Source organism: Hydra vulgaris, chromosome 14 (assembly GCF_038396675.1).
Source record: "Hydra vulgaris chromosome 14, alternate assembly HydraT2T_AEP".
In the NCBI taxonomy this organism is placed as follows: Eukaryota; Metazoa; Cnidaria; class Hydrozoa; order Anthoathecata; family Hydridae; genus Hydra; species Hydra vulgaris.
In genome coordinates this window covers 45001-66917 of record NC_088933.1, presented here as the reverse complement: position 1 = coordinate 66917, position 21917 = coordinate 45001, and the positions used below count along the sequence as shown (strand labels likewise).

At 26.4% G+C, this 21917-nt stretch overlaps 1 protein-coding gene across 3 annotated transcripts in view; it reads left to right on the top strand.

The window, feature by feature from the left end:
• The first annotated feature begins 392 nt into the window (after positions 1–392).
• Positions 393–21917, top strand: part of LOC136090426 (torsin-1A-like) — a 57466-nt gene continuing 35941 nt past the window's right edge. Inside the window, exons 1-2 of one of the 3 annotated variants that reach the window (XM_065817041.1) lie at positions 393–527; positions 14825–14998. In XM_065817041.1, coding sequence (XP_065673113.1) covers positions 14872–14998 — 127 coding nt within the window. In that variant the 5' untranslated portion in view covers positions 393–527; positions 14825–14871. Of the gene's footprint in view, positions 550–2098; positions 2181–14824; positions 14999–21917 lie in introns of those variants that run through there. The other 2 variants (XM_065817042.1, XM_065817043.1) reach the window with 2 other exon arrangements.

Below are 21917 nucleotides of genomic sequence, written 5' to 3'. Positions count from 1 at the left end.
TTGCAAAAAAGCAACAAATTTGTTAGAATATTTTCACTTTACTCTTTAAATTAAGCTGAAATGCGCAATAGATTTGTTAGGTTGAAATAAAATAATGTCAGACATAAAATTTTGTCGAAATATGTCAATAGAAAATACGTCTGACATATTTTATGTCAGCAGAAAATAATTCAGACATAAAGTTATGTCAAATTATGTGTTAGTAAATATGTGGGACACATTTTATGTCGGCAGAAAATGTGTCTAAAAATATGTCGACAGATCTGCCAGACATATTATGTCGTAACAACCCTGACTAAAACCAGGGCATTACGTAATGAACTATATAACTCTCCTCCTCTTTATTATTCTAGTAAAAAAATCTTGAACATTTTAATTAGCTCAACTTTAATGCGCATAAAAAAACTCAGACGAAAGAGCAAAAAGTAAACAAAACAGCGCGAGTCAATATAAAATTTTAAATTAAAATTTGTTATAAAAGCTGTTTTTTAGAATTTACGACGGCTAGACTGGTGCTGGTGGAAGCTGTAAGTTAATATCTTTAAATTGGTACTATCCTATTATTTTTTTTTTTCTTGAGGTAAAATAAATATATACTATCGTATATGAGCTAAAAAAAACTTAATAAAATATATACAAATAACTCCTTACACAAATTTTTTATTGTTTTCAGGCTGTTTTATGTAAAGGTCTGCCAATTAAAAGTGAAAGTGAAAAACTTTTTAAAAATTGTTAATGTTTCATCTTTTAGTCCGTTTAAAAAATTAGCCACACTTTTTTTTAAACTTATTTTTCTCTTAACTTTGTTTTTGATATAAATACGTAACCGGATTTTTTTTTTTTACATTGTTAAACTTGCAGGTACGTGGAAAGGTTACTTTATTAAACAGATTATTATTATATTATTATAATATTAAATAGTAACAATTGTAGTTAAGAAATGAAATATTTTTTTTTTATAAATAAAAGATACATAGTACAACTTATTAACTATTATATTTGCAATAAATATCGCGTATATAAGCAATTTTATAATATTATTGTTACAAGATATATTTAATTTTTGCATTATTATTTTCATAGGTACTCATAGCACGTAATAATTGTTTTTAAAACAATTAATAGTTTCTTTCTAACAGTTAATAAGGAAAATATATTTTGAAATACATTTATAGAGCAATCAATTTTTTTAAAAAATCCTTACGTTTGTATTGCATAGTAGACGCGAATTAGAGACAACTTTTCTTATAGAAAAAATATTTCACATTTAAACCGTATATCAAATCCATTGCAAAATTAGCATCTACTAAGGTTGCATCTCTTTATTGTGCTTGACAATTTCTTACTCCGGATTCTATTCTTTATCTCTATATATTTTAAACCCGTCCTTGTATGGAATACTGTTGCCATAACTATGGGCGGATATTTTAATGATATCCTTTCATTTGAACAAAGTACAGAAACAACTTGTAAACATAGTTGACCTGCTCATGCAGCCAATCTCCAACCATTATCACATTGTCGTAACGTTGGTTCTCTTTCTCTTTTCTACAAACACTATACTGGGCATTGCTCTTAAGATCTAGCGTCTCTTGCGCTATCTACTAAAATTCATTCTCACGTTACTAGAGTTGTTCTCATTTTCTGTGGCTGTTTTTAAGTGCTCCAAAAACTCTTATTTGTCTAGTTTTTTCAACAAACATCAGTTCTTTGGAATTCGCTTCCTTCATCTTGCTTTTCTAATTCATATAATCGGCAATCTTTTAATTTGTCTGTCAATCGTTATATTGCTCTGCAAACTTCAGTTTTTCTTTTCCAGTAACTTTCAACGCTTAAAGAGGTTGTTTGCAGCCTTGTTGAAATCAAAGATGTAAAAGAAAAAATTCAAAGAAAAAATATTTTACAAGAGAAAACATTATTAACGTAAATATTTCATGACATACGCGCAAAAAATTTCCAACCGTGTTTTCATGTTTTTAGAAACTTTAAAAAGCTTTCTCAAAAATTATTGTTCTTTCGTTTGTTATTATATGTAATATCTTTTTATATGGTATGCATATAATATCCAAAGGCCTTAAAAATGTTTTACTTTTTTTTCTAGAAAATTATTAAAAAAAAAAAGAAAATTAATTATTTGAGCTAAAGGATTTCAACTTACACGAAGCACTTTAACCACTTTGGTATGCTTTATTATCTTTTAAAACGTTTAATAAACCAAAGACTTATTAAACTTTAGAAAACGGCATATAAATTTTTTTTTTTTAATCACCTCCTCAAGGCCGAGAAGGCCACTACAAATGAGGAGGCTACTTAATAGTGGTTATAACCCTATCTCAACTCTATAATTCCGAAACACGAACCTTGACGAACAAGACCACTGCGCGGAGGAATAAGTTGAGCGCGGTACTACCAGGGACGTGGTGGGGATCGAACTCCGAACCTCTCCCTTATTAAGCAAGCGCTTTACCACTACGCCACTACCGCATAAATGCTATAAATTAAAATTAAGGAATAAAGTTTTCAAGAAAAAGTAAATCTGTGAAATTTTATATAATTTACAATGTAAATTAAATAACTTCAAGTTATGTAAGTTTTACATAACTTGAAGTTTACATATAAGATATTTGCATTGACTTTCGTTCAAATAGATAAAATACAAATCATTACGGATTGTGGTTTTAAAAAAACGCCTAATAGCTTTGTAAAGCAAAATATATTTTTATTTACACGTTTATTAACAAATTAACAAAACATAACAATTTTCAAAAGTTTTCAAATTAAATAAATTTAAATACATCTGCATCATCAATTAACAGTTGGTAGATTAACCAACTACAAAAATACTAATTTAGGTCAACTTTAGGATCTATAAAAATAACATCTTGTTAAGATACAATTTTAGTACATCACCTATAAAACAGAACATGTTCCATTAAGTAAAACATTAAAAAATTAAACTTTAGTAACATTAAAAACAGATTAAAGTTACAATGCCTGGTGCGTTTTTAGTTAAAAGCGTCCAAGCTGACTCTTCGAGTATTTATTATACGGAGTATAATACTTTTTTGATGGTTTTCTAAATAACCATCAAAAACTGTCATTGTTTCACACTCGGTTAAGAATGTTTAACAAGGGCGTGGTAAAATAGCAGTCAAACTTTAAATTTCTTTATTACCTTAATATTAGTTTTCTATTTTTAATGATGTTAAATTAAGAAAAGTTTATTTTAAATATAAAATTAAAAATTTTAATATTGTTCTTAACAAAAACATATCGTTTTAACTCCCTAACTGTTTTAAAAAAGTAAAGGTCGCCGCGCGGCAAGTTCAAATCTTTTTTTTTTACTTTTTGTTACTTAAAAATGAATTTTACTTTTTGTTACTTAAAAATGAAAACAAATTTCTTTCTTTCAAAACAATATTATTTTTTCAAAAACGTTTTACTTTGCGTTTTAGAAAAGTTGAAAAGTATTGAATTAAAGAAAATTTTTTATATATAAGATATTTTCTATAAATGTTTTTTACATCTTTGCACCTTTGCACCTTGCTTGGGCATCATTTTATATGTATATATACAAAGTATATTTTTGATTTTTATGTTCATAAAGGGTTGAAATTTCAATAATTTAATGAACAATAAAAAAAAAACATGTTTTCCATTTATAACAAATAAAAACTAGCATCACTAATCTAAAGCATCCGTGGTTCGAAACCCAACTTTGGGAAACTTTTGCGACATCGGTTAGGGAGGTGGCGTGAACCTCCTATTAAATGCTCTTTAGCGGTGCTCTGTGATAAGACCGTAGAGACTTCTTAGGGCACCTAAAAAAAAAACCCAAAAAAATTTAGTAAATTAATATTTTATTTGCTATTCGTTCCACAATTCGTTAAAATTCAGTTTAAAGTTCAAGAGTGTGATTTTAGTTTCTTTACTTTTAACGATTGCTAAACAGGTAACTCCCTTTGGACATTATAAGCAACTTGTATAAATATTTTTTAAACATTAATAATGTATGGAGCAAAAATAGTTATTACATTTGCTTTGCGCGGATATAATACCATTTAGGTACTATATTTGCCCAATCAAATTAAGTTGAAAACGCAGGTAAAGTTCGTAGCGTTAAACAAATTAAAAACAAATAATACGAAATATAACTTGCCTTATAACTATTAAAATTATTTTCATTTGCTTTTTGTTTTTACTATTTCTTTTTGCCATTGCTAGTATTTTTTTATTTAAACTGTTATTATTATTTTATTCTTTTTACGGTTACTAATATGTTTTTTTGTTATTAATATTAGTTTAAAATGTCCTTGGATTAATTTCGAACATCATTAAATTTACTAAAAATTAATAAAAGTCTAAAGTTTACTAAAAATTAAATTTAGTAAAAATTAATAACACAAAAATTTATAACAGCCAGGCATCGATGAAATTAATGCAATTGTTCTGAAATTAGCATTTATAGCAAGAACTCTTGAAATAGATAATATTCCATATAAAACAGTTTGATTTTTTTGCAAGAGTCACTCAATATATCAAACAATAGTTGATTTAGTCAATAAAGTTTTGAATGGTTTTGAAAACAAAAATGGAACTTAAGCCTTTTGTATTCATTTAACTAAAGTAAACAATACAGTTAACCACTAGATCCTCCTAGACAAGCTAAAGATATATATGAAATAAAAAACAACAATCTTAAATGGTTCAGATGTTACTTAAATATTTTCTTTTATTGTAAAAAGAATAAATACAAGAAAATAAAAACAACCCTTTAAGACCAAAGGGCTTAAAAAGTTATCAAAAATATAACAGAAGCTTTATATAAAAAATCTTAAATCAAAATCATCTACATATGAGAAAACACAAAAAAAAATACAAATATCGATTTTTAAAGTTCGTAAAAACTTGAAAAAGAGTACTACGAAGGCTCATAGATAAATTTAAAAATTGCTCAAAGTGCTCTTAAAAAATAATGAATGAAACAAGTAGTAGAAAAAAAAGATGCTCAGGTTCTCTTCCCCAGACAGTTATAACTAATAACAAATATAATTCAAGTCAAAAAATATAATATAATGAGTCTAAAGCTGTAATGAATTTAATAGATTCTTTGCCGACATCGATCCTAAACTAGCAAATAAAATTTTTTATTTAGTACAGATGGATAGTTGCATTGGTTTCTACGAGTTATCTTCTGAACTAGTTTTTTAAGAGTTTGAAAAAGTCTTCAAAATCTTTAAAAAAAATAAAATTAACTGGATCAGATGGCATAAAATTTAATATTGCCATATAATGTTTTGAACACTTAAAAGATATCATTTTTTTTATTTATGGAGCATCTATCCAACAAGTAGTTTTTCATGAACAGCTAAAAATAGCTAAAGTTTAAATTTTAAATTTTACTTTTAAAAGAAGGTTATTGAAAAAATGTCAGTATTTATCGCCCTTTATATTTTCTTTCAGCATTGAAAAAAACACCAGAACGTATTAGGTATAATAGATTATACAAACATCTTTATTATAATAATATTTTATAAATTTAACAATTTGGCTTTAAGTAAAATCAATGAACATACAACTATTTAATTTGTACGTGAATTCTCTGATTCTTTTGAAAAGTCTAAATGTACATTACGTGTTTTCGTTAACAATTTAATTTCGTTAACAATTTTCGTTGCAAATGAACAGCCACCCAGGAGTCTACCTTATTAAATGTCATTATAACTAAAAGTATATAGGTGAAACAAAAATGCAAAAAAAAACACGCATGCAGCAACACAAAAACAGTTCAATAGGAAATAAAACAAAACGATCTGCATTAGCTACACACATGAAACATTGTTCACAACAAATTAATTGGGACAGTTGCAGAACTTTAAAAGTTGATGCTAAAAAGTTTGATAGGAAAGTTTGTGAGGCACTTGAAATACAGTACCACCAATGTGCCCCTCAACAAAACGGTATCAATTTAGACGAGGGTCAATATGCGTCAACAAAATTTTGGACGCCATTTATGGCGCACTTACTCAGAAAAAGATGAAGCCATCCCATTGACATAAAATAAAACTGCCGCTTTAAAAATAAAATACAAAAAAACAAAAAACAAAAAAAACAAAAAAAAAAAAAAAATTTTAAAGCTGAAGACGCTGGTCACAACAATCCAGCGAAAGTTTCTTTAATAAAAATAAAAATAAATTTAGTAACGAGAGAAACTCGTATTAATTGATGTTTATAAAATAACAATAATATATATATATATATATATATATATATATATATATATATATATATATATATATGTCTTATCTAAGACATATATATATATTATATATATATATATATCCATTTATATAATCATAAATACATAAAGACAGAGAGTGTGTAAAAGAGATACCTTTAAGTATTTATGAGTATATATATGTATATATATATATATATATATATATATATATATATATATATATGTCTTAGATAAGACATATATGTCTCGCTTTATATATATAAACATATATATATATATATATATATATATATATATATATATATATATATATATATATATATATATATATATATATATATATATATATATATATATATATATGTATATATATATATATATAAATATATATATATATATTTATATATATATATGTCTCTCTTTATATATATAAACATATATATATATATATATATATGTCAAAGCTTAGTGTATAATACTTTATGTAACTTTTTTTTTTTTACCGTTATTTTCTCTATTTGTCGGATCATCTTTAAGCTTTGTGAAAAAAATATGCTTATTCATTAAACATTGCAAAAATAAAAAAAAGTTTATTGCACGATTCTGTGAAAAAACGTTAAAGTTTTTGCATAAAAAAAAGTAAACAATGAGGTAAATTGCATGTATCAAAATTGCAACTAAAGAAAACATCAAACTAATTAGAACTTAATCATTTTAATTTAAATATTTATCAAAAGTATTATTACGTAATTATAAAATTATAGCCAGAAGTATTTAGAGGGTTGAAAAGATCAAAAACGGTCGTATATTTTGTCTAATTTACGTCAGTGTAAATATAACTGCTCAAATAATAACCACTACTTCTTCAAAAACTTGTCCATGTCTTCAATGAGGAGGGTATCACAACTCATTTACGGCTCTACCACAGCAATTTCGGTTTCTAGTTAGGAACTTATTAAATAAAATAAAATGCTCAAGATAGTAAAAACCTTTAGCATCAACTTTAAAAATTCGCATCTTATGATTACTTTTTGCCTTATTCGTTTACAAACTGACAGTTTTTTTATTCACTTAATGTTTCAAAATTTCGTTTTGGCAAATAACTCAAAGTTTCATTTTGGCAAAATTAAACCGTGGCTTTTTTCAACAAATTCGACAAATATACTCTTGGCTATCTAATAGTGGGGTGCTTGTATATAAAAAAATATAAATTACTAGTCGAGGGGTGAGGTCCTATCAGCAAATACTAAGCGCAAATGTATTAAGTTTTTTGCTAACATTAAAATCGTGAGTTATTTTTACTTTGGCATTATCGTTTTATTTTCTAAATAAGTTTTTTTTAAATTATTTGAATATATATATACATATATATATATATATATATATATATAAATATATATATATATATATATATATATATATAGAGATTTTTTTAAGGAAGGGGATCTCTCTTACTCTCTCTCTCTCTCTCTCTCTCCCTCTCTCTCTCTCTCTCTCTCTCTCTCTCTTTATATATATATATATATATATATATATATATATATATATATATTTTTTTTCCACCGTTATTTTCTCTATTTGTCGGGTCATCTAAAAGCTGTTTTAAAAGTATGTGCTTATTTATCAAACATTCCACAAAAATATATATATATACATATATATATATATACATACACAAATTCGTTTTTTGAATAATACGTTATATAACTGATCTGCGCGTATACGCGAGAAAAAAAATTAACTAAAATGACATGGGTGGTATTTATGCATCGCCTATAACTAAAAAATTATTTTATATCAAATATTGTTTTCATTATGTTTGTGGCTATGAAAATAGCTGTTTTTAATTTCTTTCTTGACGAGACTTCGGTTCTATATATTTATGACCGCAAAATCCAGGTAAAAATTTTTTTTTGACAAATTGATACTTCCTTCTCGGCAATCAAATCTTCATTATTGAATTAACTTTTTAATTAACCTATTTTTTTCCTTTTTTTTACACATAGCTTAAGTTGCACATTCTGGGTTTGTCTTTTGGTAATGAGATTTAAGAATACTTTTTAAATGCAATGTTGGGCAAGAAATTCATTGATAAATAGTTTTGAGTTTGTTAAACTCCATATGAATTGATTCTCCACCTCGTTCTCCATAAAACCCAAATCCTGCTCCCGATTTTTGCATAAATGGAATAGCATGATGTTCCAACATATGCAGCTTAGGTGTCACTGAAGCCTCGGGCCAATTTAAGCGATAAAATTTCATTAAGTCGTTTATAGTTTTTTCAAAAAAAAAACAATAAGTATACATATAAACTTATTTTAAAGCCTTTTATATAGTGCGACTTACTTAAAAGAATTTGATCGTCTTGTGTAATTGCATTTTTCGAAGAAAATATGTTATAGCACTGGGCAAATTTATTAAATAGTTGTTTATATTTACTGCTAATTTTAACTGAAAACTGATGCATGTTTGTTCCTGAATATTCTTCATCGTGAACAAGCTTCGGGACACAGTTGCATAGCTGAAGTATTAAAGATTTCTAAATAGCAAATTTATTTTACTAAAGATATATTTTTAGGTTTACTGATGTATTATTTGTTGTAAATGCATTAAATTCCAATTTTTCCAAAAATACATTAGCATTAAAAGTAAAAAAAAAATAGATAAATAAACTATTATTTATTAAGTAAAAACCTAGTTATCTGTCTTTTACGTACTACGTTGTAAAACGTAGTACGTAAAAGACAGGTTCAATTGCTTGACCACAAACTTGTAAAAATGTGTTCTAAATACACTCAAACTGATTGACGTTTAAGCTTTTTTCTACCATTAGTTTGCACTATAGCAAATACTTGCAAAACTGTTTAATGCATAAAAGTTAACACCTACACAATTTCATTTCTTATTTCATTTACAAACACAAATTCTACTTTTATAACTACACATATCAATTTGAAATAGATAATATAAAATCATAAAAATATCAAATCAATGAAATCAATAAACTGTATAACCTTTTTCGCTTTTTCACTATTAAGTAACTCAATTTCTTTAGAGTAGATAGATTGAATATTTTCTAAATTATCTGTATTGTTAACAGCAGCTAACAAAATAACATCATTGGTTTCCTGGATTTGATTATTAAAGTTAAGAATTTCAGTTTGAAGATTTAACAATTGTTTTTGTTTTGATACAAAAACTGGATATTCTTCTGAAAAGTTAATTCTGCTTTTGACTGTTTCTGCAGCAATCATAATATCTAATTGGTACACTTCTTCAAAAAAATTTAAAAAATTCAAATAAATACCAAGAGCCATATGGAGACTAGGTAAAGATACCTAAAAATATAAATTGAAAGTATATAATGATGTACTTTTATTAGGCCGCACTGCAAAGTTATTACGACAAATAAAAACAACATTACTTGATCTAGTGGTATTTTCAAAATGGATTTTGTGATGAAATTATTGAAATTTTTTACATTTTTCTTTAAACCTCCGTTTTCTATAAATTTTTTATGATCCAATAGTAGATTTTCTAAGGTACAACATTTTATTTCAGAACTTTTCTGCTCACCAAGATTCATGTCACTTGCTGTTGCGTATCAGAAAATACAACAATGACCCAACCATATTGTTTGAATTTCAATATATTTCAAATTAAGTAGCAAAAATTATGAAAATACTGATAATTTGTCATTAATAAAGATAGATATCACCTGATTCTCCTGAAATTCCATAGAGGGCACATAGAAACTGATAATCACCATAAACAAATACTCTAATATTGTTATCCCTGTTGAGGTGTGTAGAAATGTTTAAGATAAATTTAATATAAATATCAATTGTAATATATTACATTTATTTTAAAGTATAATTTATTAAAACTAATTAGAACTGAATTTTTAAAACTATTTAATTCAACTAAAAATAAAGCACATTTGTTATTAAAAAGAAAAACAGTTTTTTTATCTTACTTAGACTTCATTTCTTGAAGATCTTCTATTTGCTTTTCAAACCTTGACATTGATTCTGTAATCCCTCGCCTCGAAAATGCTAAAAACTATGGTGTTTTGTTTGCTATTTGGGTTTAGGGTATTTGCAACCTGGTAAGTCATTTTAAAACTTTCCCCACCATAATTACCTCCAATTTTAATTTGTATCTTTTTATCAGGAATAAATTTGTGGTAATGAAGACTTTTACAACTACATAAAAATAAATTATTTAATATTTAAATACATTTTAAAATAATAAATTATTTAGTAGGCAATGGTTTTCATTTTAACTAATTACAAATAAACCCAAAAGATAAAAAATTTACTTTATAAATTATGTTTTAAAATATTTTTCACTATTGGTTGTTAAAACTACCTTTCTAATTGATCAAGATGTATTAAAATATGCATTGGTAAATTTTCAATATAACCCCAAGATACATATTTTATTTCAAATGTTCCTTTCTCTTTTTTTTCAAAGGTAAATGGTGCATTTTCCGCAATAAGTTCATCACCAGATAACTTTTCAGCAACTATTCTTTGAGAAGAGTGTGATGTTGTATTTATATTAAAGCTCTTCAGCCACCTTTAAACAAACAAAAAAAATTATGTCATGCTATAAAAATTGGTATAGAATAATATTTATATACAAAAATATTAACTTGGAAATTGTTTTATGCTTTACCCATGGTATGCACAGATCTGCTTTCATTGCTACCATGTTAGTGGCACTAATTACTACTCTTTCAGTATTTAGGTTATCCAATATTAATCCTTTTTTTCTCTGCTGGAAAAGAATTAAGCAGTTTTGATTATTGACAACAAATTGCATCATTGGACGTACCAGACACAACTTTCGATTGTCTTTTAATTGAAGCATTTCTGACTCTAACTGTTGTGGTCGATGCTTGGTCACTGCTTACATAAGCTTTTGGAGCAAGTGAAAACAAAACTGGCTAAAAAAAAAATTTATGAAAAGTAATACCTATTTAAATAATAGTTATTATAAATTAAGCTAAAACTAAAATATTATATTACTCTAGGACCTCCACTTTTAAACTCAATAACTTGTTTACCATCTTTTGCCATCTTTTGCTTAAGAATATGGAGTGCAGCATCTTCAACTCTTCTTGGAATATTGTCATCCACTGTAACATTGAAAGTCTCAGAAATGTTGTTGTTAAACAATGTTGACGATGATGATGTTGATGATGTTACTGTAAAAGATGATGAAGCCAAATTAGAAGTAAATAAAGATATAGATGGTGATAACAATGAGGCTGTTTGTGCAATTGATTTATTAATGCATATACTCTTATGATTAGTATATAAATCATACACTTTCATTACATTGAACTTTTTTTTACATATGCACTCAACAGTTAACATGATTAAAAGGTTTATGGTATTATAATACTTATAGCAAATCGTTTTTGGATAAACATTTTCTGTATCATCTGACAGCATGACATGAAACACTTTTTCAATTTTATTTTTTTGCTTTGTTCCAATAGGGTATTTTTTTTCCCAACCAAATATCCACAGACCCGACAAAAAAGATTCAAGTTCTTGTTATGAATCTCCATCTAAGAAAAAAAAAAGTTTATGGATAAATATACTGATTAACCAACAAGCTTTAACCTTATTTATTAAATAGTGTTTACATTCATAATTTAAGTTAAGCTAATAAATCAATAATAAACTGCATACAAAATAAAATCTTTTACTTAAAATTAAAATAGAAAAACTTAGCAAACTTTTTTACAAAGGACAATTTACGTTAACTAAAATGGTGTCAATTTATAACAATCGTTGGATGTAAATTTTGAACAAGAAAAAAAATTACTTATAACATTACTTATAAGTAATAAAAAGATAAAAGATTCATATAAAAAAAATTATAAATATTTTTAAGTTTTACCGCTCAAAAAAAAAGAAAAAAAACTTATAAATCTGTAAACAAATCAAAGAAAAAAATTTTTTTTTAATTAATCTGCATCAGTCATAAAAAATTTTTCTCCTATTATTTTACATACTTTTTTAAAAAATTAAGTCACCAAAACACTACTGATATTTCAAACTACTTGTAAAAAATGATAAAAAAAAAGCAAATAGAAATAAAAAAACTGGTTGTCAACTAAAAATTAACATTATTGCGAAGGCCCGAAGCCATTTTGAAAGTCCAAAAATTTTTATAATCCAACTGCGATTGCGTATTATAACTTGTCGCTAACTAAGTAAGTGTGAACGACCGTGACACACCAATGATATATTATATTACTGCAAGTCTGACTTGCGGGATTTTAATAGACTAAAAGTAAAGCCGCTTTAATTTGTTTATAATAATAGTCCGCCATATGTAAAAAGAGCAAAACTGAAGCCGATGTGTGGAATAAAAGATACAAATGCAAGTCAAAAGTTCCCAAAAAATTAAAGATAAGTAAATATGTCAAATAATTTGTCAAAAATGAAAAAAAAAGTTATAAAAGTTTTAAAGGAAAATTTAGCTTGAACAAATAGGTATTAATTTTAATAGACTTATTATAAACTCCTAATTATCTTCAAATTTTTGTAAGTTCTCTACTTATTATCACCAAAATTTAATGTGAAATAAGATTATAAATAAATGAAATTATATTCAGTTATATAACTAAACAAAGGTAATATTCATTGGATGTTATTTATGTACATTTGTAATGTTATTATTTATTTAATGTTGAAATTACTTTTTTTTGTATTTCATTACTTAATTAATGTTGAGATGTACTATTTTATTACGAAAAAACAATCAATAAAAGAAATATACATGTGTTATTTAATAATTAATAAGTGGTACAAAATATTGTTCAATATTTTGTGATTTTATAAATTTGTCACGTTTAATTTTCATTTCGTAATATATGTTATTTGCATTGTTATTTTCATTACACAATAGGTATGTCACTAATTTAAACAATATAATAATATATTATATTGATTAAATTAGTGACATACCTATTATGTAATGAAAATAACAATGCAAGTAACCATTATTACGTAATACAAATAAAAAGTGACGAATTTATAAACTCACAGAATATGAAACAATATTTTTTACAACTGTGTAAAAATTTCAATATCATGACTCACATGCTGTTTTTTTTTAAATAACTGACTCAAAAATAGACTAAAAACATATACAATTGTGTTTAGTTTGATATAAAAATAAATCAGTTAAATTTTTTTTTTCATTTCTTCAGAAAAGTTGAAAAACTAAAACATCAATGACTCCTTATTAAAATGTAAGGCCAAAACAAAATTGGTTCTTAAAGTAGATAAATGTCTGATCTTTAAGATAATCAAAAGCAAAAGTTTTTTGCTATCTTAAAGTCAATTTTTTTCTAGAACTAAAGTTGTCAATGCTTTTTCTTAGTCATAGTTAGTGCGTTTACTAGATCTTAAGTTAAACTATATTTTGTCGTTTTGAGAGATACAAATCTATAACTTTCAGTTTAAACAGATTTAAAACTCCTTTGCTACTAAGTTTAAGCTTCGCAAAATTACTACAAGCACCTTATAAAGGCAATAGTAAGCAGACATATTTCACCCCTCCCCTCATTTTTAAGTCAAAATTCTACAAATTTTTAGTTGGTGTAATTCCTAAAGGGTAAAATAATTTTCAAAAAAAATTTACAGTTTTTTCTAACTTAGACAAATTTAATATAAAGTTTTTTGGGCGAGTAAAAAATAAATATATTTGAGACTCTTTCTATACAAACGCATTAAAACAAGATATAGGTTGATTCAACGTATGGTACATAAACCAACCTTATCTAGTTGCTTGAGAAAAAAGGAGATGGTTTTTGATGCTGTGGAAAATCAAAGCAAACAAAATGTCAACTTATGAGGAAAGGCTCATTTGCAAATTAAAATCAAATCATTTGCAAATGACTTATTTAATAAATTTCACATTTAGAGCCATTTCCTGAGAAAATATTATTCAGTTCTTTTTAAAATAAACTTTTTTGTATAAGTAAACTTATTTAAGTCCATGTTAAAGTTCTACGCTAAAACATTACAGAGTTATTTTTAATTTAACAGTTTTCTTTAATAAATTTAGTATTTTCTGTTTTGCATTTGCTCAAAAATCTAATAACCCCATACTCTAATTTAAAAGAGAATGTGTTACACTAACAAAAGAGCTTCAAATCACGATGCAATAAAAACACAATGTTTTCAATACTATTAAACTTATAAGGAAAATAGCTTAGATTTACCGTAAGACTATAAAATAAAGGGGTTTTTTAACATTCTAAATAATGCCTAAATATGCCTCTTATTTCTATCCCAGCCATATGTACAATATTTTTTAGACGTTTGTCATTTTAAACCCTTATGCACAAATTTTTAAAGTGTACTTAAAAAATTAAGATAATAAAATAACTTTTCAATAAAAGTTAAACATTATAGACAATTAAAAATATATATTAACTTTAAAATTATTTTAGCAAAAACTTTATAAGCAGGCATTATTTAGTTTAGAGCCAATTTGTATGTGTAATATTTTCTTGTTTTCTTTTGTCTTAATAAACTTTTATTTTTTATGTAGCTGTCAAGTTTTACGTAAAACTACAGTTTTATATCAATTCACTTATAATGAATAGCATATTGAAATTGATTATTTTGTTGGAATCTTTGGTTGCAGTGCATGCTGTAGATCCAGTAACAGTTGGCGTTGTTATTGCCGCAACTGTGGCAGCAAATTTCATCTCAAGTCTCTTTCGTAAGTGCATATTCTAATATTTTATCTTGACTTTTCAGTTTTTTAATTATTAAACATTTATTTTTAAATGAATAAAACATATACAGTGACATGCAACAGTAACCGGACAAGAGCATAACTTATGATAACTTTTGAATGAAATGTCCAATTTCTTTCAAATTTGCATTGAAATGTCAAAAAATTGATTACAAATCTAAAAACAAATGAGTTTTTACTAAATCTAACCAATCTAATCTTAAAAGTTCATTTAATTAAAATTTCCGTGTGCAAAAGTATCCGGACAGAAAAAAAACACTTTAATAAGATTTTTTTTTAAACATTTTTTAAATTGAAAATACTTTATTTTAAAATAAATTGCATTAGTAATTTGTCGGGAAGCCCTTCACATTATTTACTGCTTGACGGTACAAGGAATTGAGTCCACCAGCTTCATATTCACAATAATTTTGATTTTTCCCCATTCTCGTTTCTTAATATTCAATAAATCAAATTTACTTGCTGATTTACAACCTGAAATTCGTCAATCTATATGTTTCCGTAGATGTTTAATAGAATTAAGGTCAGAACTTTGCTATGTCAATAGGCCATAAAAACGATCCTAAATACCAGCTACCAGCAGTAAAGCACAGAACTCAAAACATTATTAACTGGGCTAACTTGAACAGAGATTTTATCGGTCCTATCCATTTGATTAATGGTATAATTAACAAAAATATGTACAAATATATGCTTAAGAATGTTATGCTACCACATGCTAAGGACAAATAGCCTCGAGGAAGGATGTTTTATAAGAACAATGACCCAAAGCAAACTTTAACCCTTGTGAAAAACTTTTTGAAAACCAATGAAATTCGATTAATAAAATAGCCTTAGCAAAGTCCTGACCTTAATTCTATTGAATGTCTATGTAAGCTCATTGATCGACAAATTTCAGGTCGAAAACTAACAAGTAAACGTCATTTATTGAATACTCTGAAAAAAGAATGGAAAAAATCAAAATTATTGTGATTAGAAGCTTGTGGACTCAATGCCTTGTCACTGTCAAGCAGTAATTAATGCTAAGGGCTTTCCGACAAAGTACTAGAGCAATACTTAAAAAAAAGCATTTTCAACTTAAAAAATGTTTAAAAAAAAATTTTATTCAAGTTTTTTTTTTTGTCGGGATACTTTTGCAGGCGCATATTTTAATTAAATGAACTTTTAAGATTATATTGCTTAGATTTAGTAAAAATTCATTTGTTTTTAGATTTGTAATCAATTTTTTGACATTTCAGTGAAAATTTGAAAGAAATAAGACTTTTCATTCAAAAGTTATCTTAAGTTATGCTCTTGTTTGGTTACTTTTGCACACTACTGTATATTCTGAATACTCAGAAAGGCATTTAAAAAAGCACGTTTTTTAAAAGCATTTTTGCTAAAGATGAGTTTTCTTTAGCGAAAATTTTTTTTTTACTGCGCGGACAATCCTATTTTCAGAAACAACTAGTGAATATATATTCATTTATAAAAAACAAGACACTCATAAATAATAACTACAATGACTAATGTCACCTAAAAAATCTGACTTTTCAATTACATGCTTGGTAACACGTTTGTGCAGTTCAATTCTTGACATAATTATATAAAAAAAAAAATACATTACAAAATACAAATAAAGTTAAAAAAAACGATAAATTTACACTTATTGAATTTAAACAATAAATACTCTTGTAGAAAATGGAAATTCCTAATAATCATATTTAATTGACAATTTTTGTTTAACTAAGTTTTTGGTAATTTTTTTTATGTAAAAAGAACGCTTATATATTTAGAATGAATTACATTAAATAGTTATTAAACATTGAAGTTTACTCTGTTACGAAAGACCGAGTGAACACTTACATTAGGAGTTAACATGGCGACTGATGAAAAAAGTTCATCTTAAAAAAGTGAAGATTAAAAGTATTTCTATCCAGACGCTTGTTAAAGACTGGCTTTTTCAACATTAAATTATTCAGTTGATAGGAAATTATTTTGTAAAAATTAGTTTTTTTTGTCTTTTACTTTTGCTAAAGTTTAAGTTAATTTAAGCTTTGAAAGACTTTTATCAAGTTGTGTATGTTAAAAGGTGCCGAATAAAATGGCAGTTGCTCTAGGCAGAAAAATTGTGAGGCAAAGAGCTCTAAAAGTGAGTTTTAGAAATTTGATAAGTTAAATTAAAGATGAGTTAGAGAATGATGAGTTAAACGAAGCTAACTTAATAAGGTTTAATAATAATTGAAAAATCTTGATTACGTTAGATCAAGATGAAATTGAAAATGAGGTTTTAGGAAGCAGAAAAGTAGTAGAGTATCATGAACTATTAGCTAAAGTGACATTAAAATAAGAGAGTACATAAGGCAGGGACTATGATAAAGAGCCTGCGAAGAGTATAAGTCTACACAACTGTGTCTTATCCAAAATTAGAAATACCAGTACATAGGGGAGATCCATTAAAGTGGCATGGTTATGGATTAATTTAACGTCTCAATACACAAAAATGAGGCTTTGTGTAATATAAATTGATTTAGTTATTTAAAAAAGTGCCTGCCTGGTCAAGCATTAGCTACCATTGCAGTACTTTCAATTAACACTCTAAATTATTAGGATGTTATTGACATTTTAACTTAACAGATATACGAATCTTCAAGTTTTGATTTTGGTAGATATGAGTTCTTTATTAAAAATAATAAAATATAAAGATTATAACAACCTAGCGCGTCTAAAAAAATTGTATAATGATATTGAAAGCTGTGTACACAACTTTAAGTCTCTGAAAATTAAAACATTTCCTTGTGTCTTTTGCGTATTCCTGTCAATGCAGAAATACTTACTGATAAAATAATAACTATAATTTCTATAAAGTTTGGAAGAAAATTGTGGAATTTAGATTTAATTCTAAATTAATGAAGAATTACAAGCTAAATAGCGCTGTGCCAAGTATTTTTATATGCCAAATATTAAAAACAATATAAATGACAAACACTATAATGATGTAAGTTAGAAAAATAAACAGCGAAACTATTTTCAGAGTTATAAGAGCAATAAAACATCTTTACAACTTCTGGTCTTCATGAACAAAATTAAAGTCTACAAAGCGTCACGTTATTTTTTATAGCACAAACTAGTGCTAGTCTTTTAGGCTTATCTGATTTTTCTTCGGACTGCAAAAGCTTAAATTTTTAATAATTTCAAGAGCGATTGTGGAGTTTTTAGGATAATTTTTGACAGTGATAGTCAGATCATACGTAAAAAAAAATGTATGTAAGCGACTTAATTTAAAAATAATTAGATATAAACAATAAACATTTTTTGTGGAATTTACAATAAAATATAAAACCTCTAAATTGTTTTTGTATATAGAGGCGCTTCGTGTACCTGTAATATGTCCTTTACAGAATCAAGAGATCTCTAAAGCACGCTAAATATACCCTCATATTTTACACTAGGACCTAGCTGATTTTGCTGTTGGTTTAAATGTCGTTGATATGGAATCATATCTGACTATTAAAACTATATAAGGGAGAAAAGGAAGCCCTTTTGCGTCTTTCAATGTGTTAAGATGGATGTTAACTTGTCCAATGCTTTCTAAATAAACAATATGGTGAAAAAATAGTTACTTATTTACATGTTGACACTAATTTATAAATGAATAAGGATGTTGTACTTAGTGATGCAGGATATAAAGTAGATGATTAAAGAAATGATTTAAACAAGTTTTGGATTAAGGAGAAGATGGAATCTAATAATGATAGTGTTATAAATAAGTTTGATAATTAAATTTGGCACAACGGAGAGATATGTAACTAAAATTTCTTTTAAAACCAGAAACATGATTGTATATTAGATAACTTCAAAACTTGTAAAGTTAGACTGAATAGGTTAAACAAAAAGTTAAGAAACAATTTATTAAGTGAATAAACATATTCATTTCATCATCTAATTCCTACCGGTTTCAAAGATATAACTAATCAAACCTTGCCTTGAACCAACAAAATCCGCCGTTTTGAAAAATGATTTTGGTCTTTGTTTCTGTTTTGTGTTCAATGGAAAGCTAAAAATGTGTACATTTACATATTTTGAGGCAAGGAATCTAATAAAACGACCTAAAGTATATAAAATGAAGTCAACACCTGTAATTTTGACATTTATCACAAGTTTACAAGGGCAAGAATATGCACACAGCAAACTCTCCATGCTTGGTCTATAAATTGCCCATCTTTGGTGCCATGACCGGCAAATCATTGGCAAACAAGCATGAGTCATGTCAAGTGTAGCTTACCGTATAATGCATGTCAATGCATGGCAGCCGCTTAGCGGCATTTCTTGGCCACCATTCAACCAATGCTTTGCTATTTATCATTTTCGTGTTATTATAGTTTATTTTGTTGGTAATTTACATTTTTATTTTTAATAGTGAACAATACTTAAACAAATCCGAGAATTTGACTAGAAGGGTAGACTTAATATAGCCGGTAGATATTGTTTAAATAAGTCGACGTTTACCTACCTAAAAAGGGAGTAAAAGAGTAAAAATAGAATATAGACTTAATTTAAACTAAAACCTGCGTCAGTTTAGCAACACCATATAAACTAAGAAATAATTAGTATTTAAACTTAAAAGACTATTAGAGTACATATACAATAGGGTGCAGTGAATTTTAATTTTTTTTACAATTCATTCAGCCTGGGTATGCAAAAATTATCTATATATTTCAGAAATACTCTGGAAAAATATATATGCTCTAGGAAATTATCTTGAGGTGCCCCAAGACCTTTACAATTTTAATGGATCCCAAATATTATATAAAAAAAGTTTTTCAAAAGTATGTCATGTTGGGTTTTAAAAGAAGCAAAATTTTATAAAAATAACAATTATTTTTAATTGTTATCTTTAAAAAATTGTTATTTAATAGTTTATTGCAGAAAAAATGACCGTTTAAACTAAAAATGAAAAAAGTTTATTTTTTTGATAATAATTTCAAAAAAATCCTAAATAACAATTTTTTTATAAAATACTTTGTATAATCGAAACTTTTATAAAATTTTGCTTCTTTTGAGACCCAACATGACATACTTTTGAAAAACTTTTTTTTATATAATATTAGGGACCCATTAAAATTTTTAAGGTCTTAGGGCACCTCAAGATAATTTCCTAGAGCATTGATATTTTTCTAGAGTATTTATAAAATGAATAGACAACTTTTGCACACCCAGGCTAAATGAATTATAAAAAAAACTAAAATTCACTGCACCCTAATATACAACATATAATACGTATTGTTTATATACAACACTAATAGTTTAAGATTAGCAAATGCTTAAAAGAATCATTTTTATCGATAAAGCTAATGTTTGTCGATTCTGATCCTCCTGATTCCAACACACCTGAAGGAATCGTGATTCTCTACCTTTTTTAACGATTTCGATTCTTTCTAAAATAGCTTTTTTCACAACTTCACTTATTTTAATAACACTCCCTTGATAAATAAAATAAAGTATACACTTTTTGCCTTTAATGCTCCTTTGATAATAAAAAATAGAATAAATACTCTTCGCCGTAGTGAATTTCTTTTGTTTAATTTAAACTATTTTGTTTAATTTATACTATATTTAATTTATACTATTATACAATAGGGTGTCCCAAAAACACACTTTTTCTAAAATTTCAATGTGCTCTCAACTGATCCCCATTCTATAGGCCTAAATAGCTACCAAAATCTTTTTTTTAATTTTTTAATGACTAGAAGTGATAGATGTAAATTCTGAGTTTTACGGTTTTGTACACTTATGTGTATTTACTAAAAAACAGCGCAATCTAGTATTTCAATATGTTTTAATATGATTTAATAATTAGTAAACAAATAATTCCCATAGGATATTATTAAAAAATAGGATCATTCTCTATGAACATTGTTAGAGATTGATATTTTTCCCTCTGGACAATATTATTAGTTCGTATAATTCCCCATGGATTGGTTCACAAATAACTCCATTTAGAAATTTTTTTGAAGGAAAAAATTTCTAAATGGAATTATTTGTGCACGAAGGAATTCTAATTTGTGCACGAAGAAATTCTCGTGTAAACGGTTATAAAAGCCGTAACGGTAAACTTAGATAAAATATTATACGAGAGGGAATAACGACTTCATAGATTTTTGATGCAAGTGTAACATTTAGTATAAATTTAGTTAAAAAACTGATTATTTCGAAGTTCATATAAAAATGGGTAGAACAGCTAAAAAAAAGAAGATGATGGGACAGAATAAGATAAAACGGAAAAATACAGAAAGGTTGAGGTATATTTACCTATTGAAGTACCCACTGAGGGAGTTACCTTAGAGACAGCTTCCATCTAATGATATTCTTAGATACTATCAATTTATCCTTCGCGAGTCACAAGTTAAATACAAACCCACTTCTACTAATGTTGGTTGCAAATTGAAATCGAAATCCAAGGATCTTGTTTGTGAAAATGGTGTTTGTACAGATCCTGATAGTTCTTGCTTGGTATCTAGGATTAAAAAAATTGGGGATAATGCTGGGTTTGGCAAGAAATTTGTGATTTGTGGGTACAATATAAAGACTAAAATCATTAAACTTAATTTAAAATACAAGAAATTGATTAAATTGTCTTCTCTAAACTGGAACAGCAGTCTTGATAAACAATCAAAGTTAGAGAAAGATTTTCTCACAGAATCCTATCAGCTTTTTGACATCTCGACTAAGAATTTTAAAAAAGATATTCTTGCTGATAGATTGAGAACAGATGATGCCAAGCTGGAAGATATAAAGTAAGTTCATTAAATAACACTTTTTTTAGTAGTGAGATTTTTTTTCCAATTAAAAGTACCTTAAGTAATAGCATATTATTTCCTTTAAAATATTTACGTTTAACTCT